At 51.4% G+C, this 13,671-nt stretch overlaps 1 protein-coding gene across 4 annotated transcripts; it reads left to right on the top strand.

Moving 5' to 3' along the window:
* Positions 1-1,893: 1,893 nt before the first annotated feature.
* TOB2 (transducer of ERBB2, 2) lies at positions 1,894-11,086 on the top strand. Of its 4 annotated transcripts, none has more exons than XM_040062693.2 (2): positions 1,894-2,072; positions 6,623-11,086. In XM_040062693.2, exon 2 carries the CDS (start codon positions 6,709-6,711, stop codon positions 7,729-7,731), a length of 1,023 nt encoding a protein of 340 aa, XP_039918627.1. In that variant the 5' UTR covers positions 1,894-2,072; positions 6,623-6,708; the 3' UTR covers positions 7,732-11,086. The 4 variants fall into 4 exon arrangements, with proteins under 4 accessions (XP_039918627.1, XP_039918625.1, XP_039918626.1 ...); XM_040062691.2 differs by lacking the exon at positions 1,894-2,072 and adding an exon at positions 2,324-2,520; XM_040062692.1 differs by lacking the exon at positions 1,894-2,072 and adding an exon at positions 2,343-2,638.
* Positions 11,087-13,671: the final 2,585 nt, after the last annotated feature.

The following is a 13,671-nucleotide window of genomic DNA, read 5'->3' as shown; positions in this document are numbered from 1 at the left end:
CAATTATAACCTGACTCCCCTTCCTTGGCATTAAATAACTCAACCAAACGAGCTCTGTCCCAGTGGCTTGGCAATTGTTCCCCTCCCCATGCACACGTGACACAGGAGCTTTGCTTTGATGTAATAGCTAAATGGCTGAGAATGCAGGAGCAGATATTGTGACAGGATTCCTCTGCCTGCATTTATACAAGGGCAAGACCATAATTAAAGGAGCATGGTCAAGGCATGGGTATTTTAAAGAGCCCTGTTATGTGACACCCTCTTAGTAACACCTTATTAAAACAATAATAGAATTTTAGAAATGTAATTGCCTTTTTTTGCTTATTGATGCTAAAAATAGATCAGTCATTTTAATTTCCTGATCTCTTTCTGACAGTATGATTTTTTTCAATTATTCCCAGCAAAGCAAGGGAATAATTGAAAAAAAAAAAAAAAAAAGAAAAAGTGTTCTTTTCTAACTAAATTCCTTTTAAAATAAGAGTGACAAAAATAAGCTGTCATAAATCTTCCCCTTCTCTTTCCCCTTCCCCTGCAGAAAAAAAAAACAACTTCAAAAGTTATTGTTTTTTCTGTAATCAGTGGGAAAATGAGCAAGGCTGGCTGTCGTGGCTGGGAAGGAACATAAATAGATTTCTTAACACGTGGTGTTGGCTGGCCTCAAAAGAAATGCTCTTCCATGGCAAAGGCAGTACCTGAGGTAAGGTGTTCCTGAATGAGGGAGGACAAACCAAACCCAGAAGGCAGCTGAGGACTGTTGTGGAAATAGGGCAAGAGATGAACTTTGTATTTTTGCACTTAGGAAATGGTTGCCAGGCCAGCTACCCCTGCTGCAACAGGCACTGTGGTAATGCCTGTGTCAGCACTGAGGAGGATGAAGGACACGTGGCTGGGAGAGCCTGGAAACACCATTCTTGGTGTCCCTTCCACTAGTCTGGAGTGTTACTTGGGTCAAAAACTGTTTTATGTGTGGACAGCAAGCAGCCTTTGCCAAGTGGTGTGTGTGGAAGGTGGTGTGACCTTGGACTGTAACATACACGGCCTGGAGATGCCTGTAGGCATTTTCTTCATTTTCCTAGAACCAGTAATGGGTCTGCTTTGAAATAAAGGGCGTGTGTCTGTGTGCTGAGAGTGCCTTCAGCTTGCCAGCGGGCGGTGCAGCTCAGCCTTTGACGGTGGAGGTGCCGCGATCGACCCAGAGCCCCAGGGATGGCCGTCACCGTGGCTGTCCTTCCCCAATACAGATTGTAACCCCGAGCCCTGCCCGAACCCGCGAACGGCCCGCGGTGCGGGGCGAGCACCCGAGACGGGACAGGCTGCGGCCGCCCCGGTGACTACATCTCCCGGCAGCGCCCGAGCGGCGGCCAGCAACGCCCACCGTGCACACCCCCTCGGCTCATTGGGTGAGGCAGCACTCCAATCCGAAGGCGCCGCCGGGCCCGATCAGCCAATGGGAAGGCTGTTGCTAACACGCCGCACTTATTTTTAGCAGGGCCGGCGCTCGCGCACCTTGCGGGTCTCGTCTCCGCCGCGGCAGGGCCGGCCCTGCTCTGTTGGAGGCGGAGGGACATAGGCGTGCGGGGACAAAATAGTCCGGGAGGAGGGGAACGCGTGCCAGGGGCGGAGTGTCCGTTCCCGTTTCGGGACTGCGGAGGTGGCAGGGCTGGTCCTGTCCTCCCCGCGGTGACACCAGGCCGCCCGGTTTGGCCTTGCCCCGTTGCTTCCCAGGGAGATGCGCTCGCAGCCCCCCGTCCGCATCGGGGACCGGGGATGCCGAGGGGTTTATAACGGCGGAGGAAGCCGGGATTGCCCGTGGGCACGTCTCCTCGAGCTCCTCCACTGCAGCAGGGTGGGGGGCTCCACCACGGGGGTCCTCGCAGACGTGTTTTGGGGTGTGCGGGGAATTGTCCCTTCGGGAGTCCCGGGGCTGGCCTTGCCACTGAGCTGGGGCTTGACCGTACCCATGGTGCGTGGGGGCGGGGACCACGCCGGCCGGTCCCGAGCCCTCCTGCTCCATTCGATTCCTCTCCCGACCCCCCGTCGCCTCATGCTAAGCCGCTTGGGGGAATCCTCAGGTCAGTCCCCACTAAGGCCGCGGCCGCCCCTCTCCTTCCCTTGAGCTCAGAACCGGGATACTCTCGGTGCCCGGGGGGGGCAGCAGAACGAGCTCCGCCGCCCCCGCTCCCCCCGTACATCTCGGGGCGCTGCGGCCGCAGACGGAAGGAGGAAGTAGTCCCGGCCCGCCCACCGCGGCCGCATCACGCGGGGCGGGAGCGGATCCGTGCGCCGAGAGGTTGCTAAGGGTGAAAGTTTGCCGTGAGTTGGCTCACTTGGGGCCAGGGCGCGGGCGGCTGTGGGGGTACAGGAACGGGATCTACGCCACAGCGCCGGGCCCGCCCCGTGCTGTCGGGGACGAGGGAGGGAGGGGACGGACGAGACGGGGCAGAACAGAGACCCCGCCGGCAGCGCCCTCGGTCCCTGCGACAGCCACCGGCAACCGCCGGCCCTGGAGCCGAGGACGAAGTAAGTGGGGCCGGAGGTACTTACTTCCCTCACACCCCTTCTTGGGCCGGGACCCCTCCAGCGGGCGTACTCTTTGTGGGCTCGGTCTAAGAGGGCTTATCATCGCCCTCCCCACCAAGTACAGCAATTTGTCCGTCAGTGGAGTCACTGTGCGGCTATGGTCCCCGGGGGGGATTAATGGGGCTTCAAGGGAGAAGAATTGGGGTGAAAGTCACTGGGTCGGGGACGCTTTGCAGTGCCCCAGTTCACCATTTTGTTCCCTACAGCCCAGTTGGGGCGGGGGGGGGGGGGGGGGGGGGGGGGGAGGGGGCGGGGGCGGGATGCGGCTCAGCCCTAGCCTTGGCAGCCCCAAAAAAGGCAGACTGGGCCCGAGGGCGGCGGTGGGCATTCTGGCCTCCCGGGAAAGGGGGATGTCGCTGGGGGTGTTCCCTTTCGTGCACGACAAGCTCCGAGTGGGAGAAGCCCGGCGACAACAAAGGCGTTGTCGGGGCTGGGCTGGGCTGCCCATGTTCCCCGGACACCCCGATCTGTGGTGCCCCGCTGGGTGTGCGGGGCCAGGAGTTCGCCTTTGTTGGCATATCCCCATCCATCCGACCGCTTTGTTGGGAACCTTGTCTGTCACCTCGCGTGCCCCACTGGGGCGAAAGGGATAAGCAGCTGGGGGCCGGGGGAGAGGAACAGAAGGATACTGGCCTTCTGGCCTACCGGGCTCTTGTCCCGCTGCCATGGGGGGGAAGCAGCTGCGAGGTGGGGACGCGCCCGCCCATCGCTGCCGAGAGGGAGGGAGGGGAAGGGAAGACGAAGGGGAGAAGAGGGCGGCTGCCCGGCGGTCCCGGGCCGCGGGGCGTGTTCCCGGCCGTGGGCAGCGTCGGGAAGGGCGGGCAAGCCTCAGTGCGCATGTGCCCTGGAAAATTTTGTCCCCTGCCTCGCCGGCGGACGAGCCAGGCCGGGCGCGGGGCGCGCCGGGAGCCGCAGTCTGGGGAGAAGTAGGTCGCGGGGCGGGGAGGGGGGGCGAGGACTACAGCTCCCGGCGTGCCGGGGATGAAGAGACGACGGGGCTCGTCCCCGCGGGGCCGTTCGTCTGGCGGGGGAAAGCCTCTCCACCACCTTTGCCGGGGTGCTGGGAAGGGCACTCTCGTTCCAGATGGGTGTGTCCGGCTGTGGGACTGCAGGCCACCGTGGCAGCTGTCTGTTTTAAGTCCCGAGACGGCGGCCAACCCGTTCCCAGGGCCGGGCCTCCTCCGAGAGCTCGAAGGGGGATACCCGCAAGGTGACCCACCATGTTGGTGTAGCCAGGAGAAGAGGGAATCGTTCCCGTGTTCAGTCTTCTCTTTTGTAAGTGATGGTTTGGCCTCTCCCCTTCAGCATACCGATAAACGGGGAGTCTGAGGCGGCTTCTGCCTTCCCTCCGCAGAGAAATAGCTCTTTGTTCCCTGCCAGCACCTCGATGTCCTGCCCATGTACAGTAAACCTTTACTTCGAAAATTCTGGCGTTTCTGGAAGACTGCTCGGAATTTATGGTTGATATTAGGTAGTTCCATCTCTCAGACCCGTGCTGCTTCAGCTGTATTTTGGTGGGTTGAGGGGTTTCCTAAATTTTTTTTTAAATTATTTTATCACATTTCAGTGCAATAGAAAGAGGTTGAGGGGATTCTACAGAAGCACATCTTGCCATGTCAACAACTTGAGGAGCCAGTAACTTCTTTTTGTGCCTTCAGCAGATATCAGTTGTATGCCACTACCTTGGCAGCTGTTGGTGTTATTAGGCTAATTAACTTACTTTTTTAATTAATAAGGTAGAGAGTATCCTTTTCTTAGGAAAACAGAGAAAAGAAAAAAGGAGATAATGTATGATTGTACCTCCTCTCTGCTTTCTGCAAAAAGTTGATGAGGAATTGGGTTCCTCAGTGTATATTGAGACATTTGTATAGCAGATAGGACATTAACAAATTTTGGCCACTGTTCTTTTCCTAGTCTTTAATATCTGATTTCTTAATATATTTTGGATCTGGATTAGAATTTATTACAAGATAAAGGGCTTACAGACTGGCTGTTCTCTTCCTGTTCAACTTGTTGGGATCCCAAGGTATCCTTTCTTTTGAATGTTTGAAAGCCAGAGAAGTTAGAGAGATCTATGTAATTCTCCCTTGAGGTAGTATAGTCTATACAAGCTCTTTTTAGGATTTAGGTGTATTCTTTGGGGGGTTGCTTCATAATTAATTTCTGTGGAAAAGGCTCTGTCTCTGTGCCAAGACTTTTGCCTTCTGAAAATAGCTTCTTCTTAACTGTACTAGAAAAACTGTGGTTGCTTATTTCTTTGGTGCTCATTAGTTCTTACTTGGGTTTGGTCAGGTTGCAGTGACCTACCAAAATTTGTTACATTACAGTAATTTGTTAAAGCAAGTTTTAAATGCAAGACACCCTTGTTCCTCTGTGTTTTTATGTTGCTGAGTCAACCCCAAAGGGGGTTTCTTCCAGATCAGAACTGGCCTCCTTTTTGCCAGATCTGAGGTGTGAGATCTGTTTCTGGTTACCATCTTCCTAAAGCTAAGCCACTGTGAACATGGAGTAATACAGAAAAAGCATAGAAACTGCATCCCTTTTTTGCAGTAAAGCCTCAAAATATTTGAGGGCTTCTTTAAAATTATTTGATCCATCCTGTCCACTAAATTAGACCAAGCAAACAAGTCTGGTCAGTTTTTAATTCCTCCTGACCTAGGCCAGCATGGATACCTCGTTGTTCTGCTAGGATTTTACAGGGGAATGCTGATTATGTATGTCTGTACACCATCCCCACCCCTAAATAATTGTCACACATCATAAACATTGTCTTGAGTGCTGTGCAAGAATATCCCCAAAGCCCATTTTAGGAAAATTGTTGAACACAGTGTGTCTCATTGAGCAAGGTGAGGGCAGCTGGAGGCAGATGGGCCTCTGACTAAGCTGCCAATTAAAAACTGGATATTCTTCTTTCCCCTGGAGAGGTGTGGAGGCTACTGGAAGTGTGCTTCCTCTTAAAATATCTGTGGTATTCATCTTCTTTGGATGAGTGACAGAGTGTAGTGCTAACATACCTAGTTTGGGGTTTTTTTGTACCCAGACAAACATTGTTTGCAAATCTGTGTATAATGGGAGAGTTGAGTGTTGTGGTTTTGCATTGTGCTTTTGTGGGTTCTCTCCATTTCAGAGGCTTCCTCACAAGGCAGAGAGAGGGAGGAGGAAGGATTACTTCAATCTTTGGCAAGCAATTTCAGTTTTTATTAAGTAGGTACCTGATCCTGGCAGAACTCATCTTCCCTCTGTGCAGGGATAAGCGATGTGAACTGTATTGGACAGGCTGTTGGTGTGTGTGTATTTTGTGATCCTATGCACATTTAATGTCCCACTCTACCCCCTCAGCAGACATAAACTGAGGTTTTATGCTTGTAGCTAGGCAGCATCTCAACTGGGTACACTTAATAAGATATATGCCTGCCAGTCAAGGGGATAGTAAACATGGGCTGGCAGCTGGTGCCCTGGCACCCTTCCTCCCGCCTTCTTGTCCATTCTGCGCTTGTGCCAGCAGCATGTGGCACCCAGCACAACTACCCGGCCTCCTGGAGGAGAGGCTGGCCCTGCTATCCTGCGTGTGAGCAGGTCCCTGCCCAAAGCTGCTGAGTGAGTCATGAGGCTGTTCAGGTGCTGGACTTGGGCTCTGGAGAGACTGGTTCAGGTGAGCCATGCTGGAAGCAGCCGAGTGCCAGGGCAGGAGGAGCGTGTTAGATGTGCTGACAGAGCTCTGCCAGAGCAGACAGTGGCCGGCCGGGTTACAGCAGCAGTGCTTGGCAGCAAGGTGAGTGTGATCTACGTATTTGTGCGCGGGTGGTGGCTATACCCTTACTTCTTCTGAAAGAGGAGCAGGGAGAGTTCTCTCTATTAGCATCCCTTTGTTTTGAGGACCAGTAGATTTGTGGTGAGCCTCCTAGAAAGCATTACTTCTTGTTAGTATTTGTGCAAACTGCTCATTCTGCTTTGTTCATGAAAAGGCACAGTTATTTATCTCGATAGGTGGAGAGTTATTATATTCTCTAGTCTTCATCCATCCTTTTCTTTCTTTCCCTAGGTTTCTTTGGAGTCAAAACTTGTCTATGTTCCTGTCATTTTGTCACTTTTAATACACTGCCCTGACTTGCTTGCTGGGAAGAGAGTATGCATCTGGAGATCAAAGTTGCTCTTAACTTCATCATCTCATACCTGTATAACAAGCTTCCTCGGAGGCGGGCAGACCTGTTTGGTGAGGAGCTAGAGCGCCTGCTGAAGAAGAAATATGAGGGTCATTGGTACCCAGAGAAGCCTCTGAAGGGATCTGGCTATCGCTGTGTTCATATAGGGGAGACGGTGGATCCGGTGGTGGAGCTGGCAGCCAAGCGGAGCGGTCTGGCTGTGGAGGATGTGCGTGCCAATGTGCCAGAAGAGCTGAGTGTCTGGATTGATCCTTTTGAGGTTTCCTACCAGATCGGTGAGAAGGGCTCTGTTAAGGTTCTCTACCTAGATGACAGTGAGGGCTGCAGTGCCACAGAGCTGGACAAAGAAATCAAGAGCAGCTTCAATCCTGATGCCCAGGTATTTGTTCCAATCGGCAGCCAGGACAACTCGCTGTCCAACTCTCCGTCCCCCTCCTTTGGCCAGTCACCCAGCCCCACCTTTATTCCTCGCTCTGCACAGCCCATCACTTTCACCACTGCCACCTTTGCTGCCACCAAATTCGGCTCAACCAAGATGAAGAAAGGTGGAGGAGCTGGAGGAGGGGGCAGTGGAGCAGGGGCTGTGCAGCAGCCGAGAATGGTCAGGTCTCCCACCACCAACCTGCTGAAGCACAAGGGCCTCTCCCTGTCTATGCACTCTCTGAACTTCATCGGGAGTGCTGGGAGCCAAGCCCCACCGTCACAGCTCTCTCCCAATGCCAAGGAGTTCATTTACAGTGGCACCTCGCCAGGAGCCAGCAGTCTCTTCTTTGATGGTGTTGCCAGTGAGAGCCAGGCCAGCAGCGTTCTGCCAGCATCGCAGTTCAATGCCAGCACAGGTGGTACCTTTGATATGGCTCAGGTCTTCGGTGGCAGCACCAACAGCCTCTTTTTGGAGAAGTCTCCTTTTGTGGAAGGACTCAGCTACAACCTGAATGCCATGCAGTATCCTAGCCAGTCGTTCCAGCCCGTTGTCCTGGCCAACTGAATATAAAGGAAGGAGAGTATTTTGGGGCAGGGTGGGAGGGGGGGCAAACACGAACAAAACAAACAAGAGGGAGGGAAAAGAAAAATAGAAATATACAGAAAACATTAAAACCTTACAAATATAGGTTCTTGGAAAAAGAGAGAGCTCAGTGTTGTTGCGCTGTGCTGGTAACACTCCTGAAGCACTGCACTGTTTTTTAACTCGGTACCTGTGCTTTTTTCCTACTCAATTTTTTACTCCTTAAGATGAGCCTTGGGCTTTTTTTTTGGTTTGTGTTCCCCCTTCTTCCACCCCAGCCCAGGACTGGTGTAACTGTAGGTCACTGCTCCTGATGGCCTGCACTACCCACTGCCCCATGCTGGACACACAGTCCTTCCACCTGGGTGTAGGAATGCCATCTTCATACCACTGTGCTGGAGGAGGGACAAGAAGAGTCAGTGTTGGTGGGGACACACACTCTTGTTGCGTGCTAGCCAGAATGGGTAGGTGAGCTTGCTTTTTCTGTTACAGCTCTGCATGTAGACAGAGAACGTCCCCTGTGCCCATGGGTGCAGACCATTGTGCTGTTGTAGCTCCAGCCCAAGCTGGCATCAGCTGTTCTGTCTGTGTGCTCAAAAGCACTGCCTGTTCTCCTTGACCATCTCCCTGCACGTCACAAGTCAGGGCAGAGCATTACTGTGAAATGGCTTCTTCCTGCTCCCTTCCTCATCTGCACTTCCAGCTGTGGATACAGGGGGACAGTGCTTTGAGCTTAGTTTCTCTGGTGGTTGGACCTTGCTGTACCTGAGCGAGAGGGCCTTTTTATGCTCTCTCAGGGCTGCCCAGTCAGTCTGGATGACAGCCCCTGTGGTGTAGGAACACCACCTGCCTCTCTTTGTGGCTTGGGGAAGGTGGCACTGAACCAGCCGGACCCCATCTGCATCCTGTCCCCACTTCCCAGATGTTGTCCACAGCAGCAGGGTCCAGCATCCACTTGGGGTGGCCTCTGAGGTCAGAGTTCTCATTATCTGCTGTGAATTCATCCTCTTTTCTCTCTTGTATTGTCATCCTCTTTAGTTAGTGAGGCAGCACAACTTTTCAGGAAGATAGGGTGATGTTGTTGAAGCTGATGTCTTGAGTTGGTAGCATAAGGGTTAATACTTTCAGCCAGGTACGCAGCTGACTAAATCCCTTCCCTTGCCTTTCTGGAGAGGCGTGAGGAGGTGCTGATCCAGTGAGAAAAGGAAGCACCTATCATAAATTCCTCATTCCAGCCAGATCACATCAGCATGGACAGCAGTAAGCTCAGGGCAGAGCTGGGATGGGCTCTCCAAAAGCAGGTAGTCATCTCAGCCTGAGAGTATATGGTGCCTCTTCACAGCAGGGATGAGGTCTGGGACTCTGCAGCTTTCTCCATGATGATGTGCTGTAGTCAGGCAGTAGTAGCTGTTCAACTTGATCCCATCTGTGTTGAGGACTCCAAAAACCATCTTCACAGAAAGCCAAAGGAGGGCTGCTTCATGCCCAGGAAGGGTGGAGGCTTTTAGGTGGGAAGGGAAGTCTCCTTGGAGGCTGCTGTGTGAGTGTGGAAGTATGTAAAAAGGAGAGATGGAGATTATGAAACTCCAGGCTTTCAAGTTCTCAGTTTAAATGAAAAACAAGCTTTTGCTGCTTCTCAAACTTGAGGGTTGATTTTCTTTTAATGATGATTCGTGGAGCAGTCTGAAATCCACTCCTCCTGCACTTGTGGAGCCAATGAGCTCTTTCAGGAAACCCGTTTCAGGTGGGATGAGCTTGACCATGTGATTTTTCCTGCTCCCTTACCTGAGATGGAGGCACTCCAGCCCCTTTTGTAGTTGTGTTGCCAGTGAGCATTTGCAGAAGGTAATGGGCTGTCCCAGGGAGACTGCCTCTTCCCAGAGCTTTCCAAGGAGAGTTTCTAGTGCACCCTTCCCCTTAATGGGTCATGGGGCACATTATACTGACCTTGTGCCCAGCACGGGTTCCTAATCAGGCTGCTTGCTCTTGGGCTATGACCAATGCACCAGGTGGGTGAGGAGAGCAGAGCCCAGCCAGTTTCCCCAAAACTGGTGCCTGCAGTCTCAACCCTGCAGGTTTCTATACTAGGACAAGTTGATGAGGAATGGCCCAGCTGTTGCATTTTTTTCTTTCCTTTGAACCCACTGCTTTTAATGGATGCTACCACTGCCATGGAATCCTTCTCCCCAACAGGGTGCTGCTGGATGCCATCCCACATGCTTCACTGGACTGTGAGGGGTGCTCAGCCCCTGATGGCAGGACCTGATCCAGTTGCCCATGTCCCCACATCTGGCAAAGCTACCTGCAAGCCGCTGCCATGAGACAGCATGCTCTCCTCCAGCACAGGGAGGGAGGGAAGAAGTGGAGATGTCCCCTGTCCACCTGCTTATGTGTGTGACGCGTTGATGCTGCTTTGCCCTGCCACACATACTATACCTGCTTTAAAAATAGCGGTTTGAGTGGAAGGAGGAAAAGAAGAGGGACCAACCTCTTTGCATCTTAAAAGGAAAAAAGTGTGCTTCAGAAATGTTTCTCCAGCATCAGGCAGCAATGGAAACTAATGGCCTTTTCAAGTCCTTTCTAGTCTTGGATGTAGGCGTTCAGCTTCAATTTTATTTTTTAAAAACCTGCACTAATTTACCTGGTTTCTTAGGAAGAGAAGAGAGATTTTTTTTTTAACTTTTATTTTTTATGGGTTTATGTTCTTTTTGTTGATGTCCGTTTGTATTGAATAATTTGCTACATTTGTAAAATGTAAGAGGTATATATAATATATGTATATTTCTAACGTAAAAAAAATGTAATTTTTTTCTTTTCAAGATTTTTTCTTAAGAAGAGGAGAGAAAAAATATTTTTTCAGGAAAAAACTTTAAAAAAAAAAAAAGAAGTGAAGATTCCTTTCTCCCCACTCAGCCTCCCTTTCCTCCCACCCCTCTCCAAGGAGTGAATCAACAGTTTCCTTGTGGGAGAGGAGTGAAAGAGGACAGAAGAGTGTTTGCGTCCTAGTGGAGGGTTTCTGCGTGTGCTCTGCTTGGTTTTTGGAGATGGGGACTACTGAGAGGGGGAAACAGGGGGTTGCCGTCTTTTTCTTTTTTTTTCTTTTTTTTTCCTTTTTTTTTCTTTGTTTTTTTCCTTTTTTTTTTTTCTTTAGTGAAGGAGGAATACAATCAGAGTTTTGTATTCAGACTGTTGTGCAATATTTTGGAACAGGATATTGGTGTGTCTAGAGATTTAGTTAAAAACAAACAAAAAAACACAAAAAAGGTTGATCAAATCTGTACAGTTTCTATTGTTCCAGATTTTTTTAAGTTTGTATTAAAAGCATGGTATAATAACTGTTTGTCGTGTGGCGTGTGCTCAGTGTGTAGTGAGAACACCTCAGATGTGCCTGGTTTTGGGTAGGGAGAGATACAGCTGCCTTTGGAGGAGCTGATGCTCAATGTCAACCTTGCAGGCAAGGTCCTGGTTTCACAGCATTAGGAGTAGCTCAGTGATGCCCAGGGTTGTGCAACAGGGCCAGGACAGCTGTCTTGGTGACCTCTCCTGCTGCCAAGAATAGCAGTACATAGGGAAAAAGTGGTGATGTGCCTGGCCATCCCTGGTCCATGATCCATCTCCCTGGAGCCAGGAGGAGGAGAGCTGGCTCTCCTCTGTGCGGGACAGGAGGGAACCTTTGGTATTTGATGATTTGGGAACCTTCAGTCAAGCAGCAGAGTTTCTAAGATACGCAACTTCTGTGGCAGCTCACTAGGACCATCACCTGCAACGCTGGGCTAGGAGCCCTCTGATGTCACTACATGGGGTTAGATAAAAGCTCCCCATGGCAGTGCTTCCTGCAGAGAGGTACTGATTTAGGGTTTATTTCTTTCCCCTCTGCACTTACTAGTTTGTGTTTATCCTGGGGTGGTTGGGGTACTTGCTAAGTAAAGGGAGCATCAGGGTATATGTGCAGGCTTTGTGCTCCCTGCTGTGCATGTTCAACCAAGGTGACTTCCCATTAGTGGGGCGGGCTTGAGGCTGGGTATGAGAACATGCGGCAATGATAATGGTCTGGTTTTGTTTCTTTTTCTTTGTAAGCTCACTGCTCAGTTTCAAACAATTTCTGCTCAAAAGAGCATCTCCTTTTTAGCAAAAAGGAAGGTACTGAAATGCCTGTCATGCCCCACATATGGCCGCTGACTGTGTGACCCAACATCCCTGGCCCCACCACACCCCTGCTGCTTCCTGCTAGTGGGGTGCCTCAAGTTCCCCATGCTGTCTTCTTAAGAGGTGTTGAAGGGAGCTGCTCTGAATGTCCTTGAGGAAACCAAACAAGGAAATGGAACTGCCTCCCACTAGAATCCTTACCTATGCCCCTCAGACTCTGTAGCCTAAATTTCTTCCTGGGAGAGCTTGCTGTGTCCTTGGTTTTGCAAGCCTCCGGAGCTGGGCTGCTGCTCTTGCCTAGTGTGTGCCGTGTGACTGTCACACTTCACTAGACAACAAAACTATTCTTTTCCCTTTGTGTCACAAACCCCTTGTAATCATTTATCTGAAGCACACACAAAATGCTTGCCTTTAGACATGTTTTTGGAAATGGAAAATTGAGGGTGACTTTGTGCCTTCCTGATCCTTGCCCTGCATTTGCTCAGCTGTGACGCAGGGAGGCATAGAGCCTTTCCCTTTTTGGGCACAGGTAGGGCCTGGAGTTGGTTTACAGCTGATAGCTGCACAGCCTGGGCAGGGATTAGGGAAGTAGTTTAGTATAGCCTTGTTCCTCCCGAGGTATTTGTCACTGTGCTGTCTCAGGGAGCAGGAAGAGTGTAGGGAGCTGTACCCCACGTGACGCTCTGCCTTCCATCAGCCTTCAGAGGGGAGCTGCTGGAGCCCCGTGTTGGGCCAGTGTGGGGTAGTGCCTGGTGGGTGTGGGAATGTTTGCCGGATGTTTGGACAGTGACCAAGTCGGTACCAGAGAGCTTGCTCCAGCAAGGCATGGCAACAAGATGGGATTTGTCTCCTGAAAACTTGGAAGCGAGGGGCATGAGGCTGTTGTTTAGACACTTGTAGGGGACTCCGTTATTAAGAAGAAAACTTGCAGCTTGAGACACCGAGAAGCCGGGCTCCTGCCTGAAAGGAGGAGACAGCTCTGGTAGAAAATGCCACACTTCAGCCTTCAGCTTTTCCGAAAAGTGTGACAGCAGCAGCAGCAGTGTCTGACTCAAATTGGGCTGTTTGGGGAGTAGGAAGGGGCTGGTAGTTGGAGGAAAGCCTTATGCAAGCATGAAAAGTCATGCTCTGGACTGTGTTTAAAATATAGGTCCAGCAAAATAGCCCGAGTTTAATTCAACAGGAGAGGATCTCCTGCTACCCCTCCTCCTGGAGCCTCCTGGAGATTTGGGATTATTGAGATTGAGTAACACATGGCATGGGTGCTGCCAACAGCAGGTGTCTCCCCATGTCCCAGCACTTGCTGACATGCCAGGACTGAGAGGTGGAAAAACACCACTAATGGAGTGGTCAGGACCTGCTGAGTCCTTGGCACCCCTGAGGAGTTTCCCTGCCAATGCCATCTGCTCCAGGCTCACATGGCTGCAGCCCCAGCAGGCGTGAGGGGCAAGGTTGACGCCATGGTTGCAAAGGGCCGGACAGGTCTTTCCACCCTGTATGTGTCCTCCACTGGAGCACGGGCACCAGTCCAGCTGCAGGTTGTGGCCAAGGTTAGCCACCTCCAAAACCTTGCACTTTTTTTTTTGTTGTTTCTGTGGTGGGACTCCAGACACAGCCTTGCAGAGCTGTTCTTCCAGTGTCCCCACTGCTTCCTGTGTTGTCACCTCCAAACAGCTGATATTTTTATAAAGCTGATGAAGAATGACCTTTTCACCCTCCATCCCTAAGACACTCCAGTGAAGGATAAGCCCTGTCTGGCACACATGGTGCTTTTGA

This window comes from Hirundo rustica, chromosome 4 (assembly GCF_015227805.2).
Source record: "Hirundo rustica isolate bHirRus1 chromosome 4, bHirRus1.pri.v3, whole genome shotgun sequence".
In the NCBI taxonomy this organism is placed as follows: domain Eukaryota; kingdom Metazoa; phylum Chordata; class Aves; order Passeriformes; family Hirundinidae; genus Hirundo; species Hirundo rustica.
The sequence above is the reverse complement of the archived record's forward strand: the minus strand, read 5'-3'. Positions and strand labels throughout refer to the sequence as shown.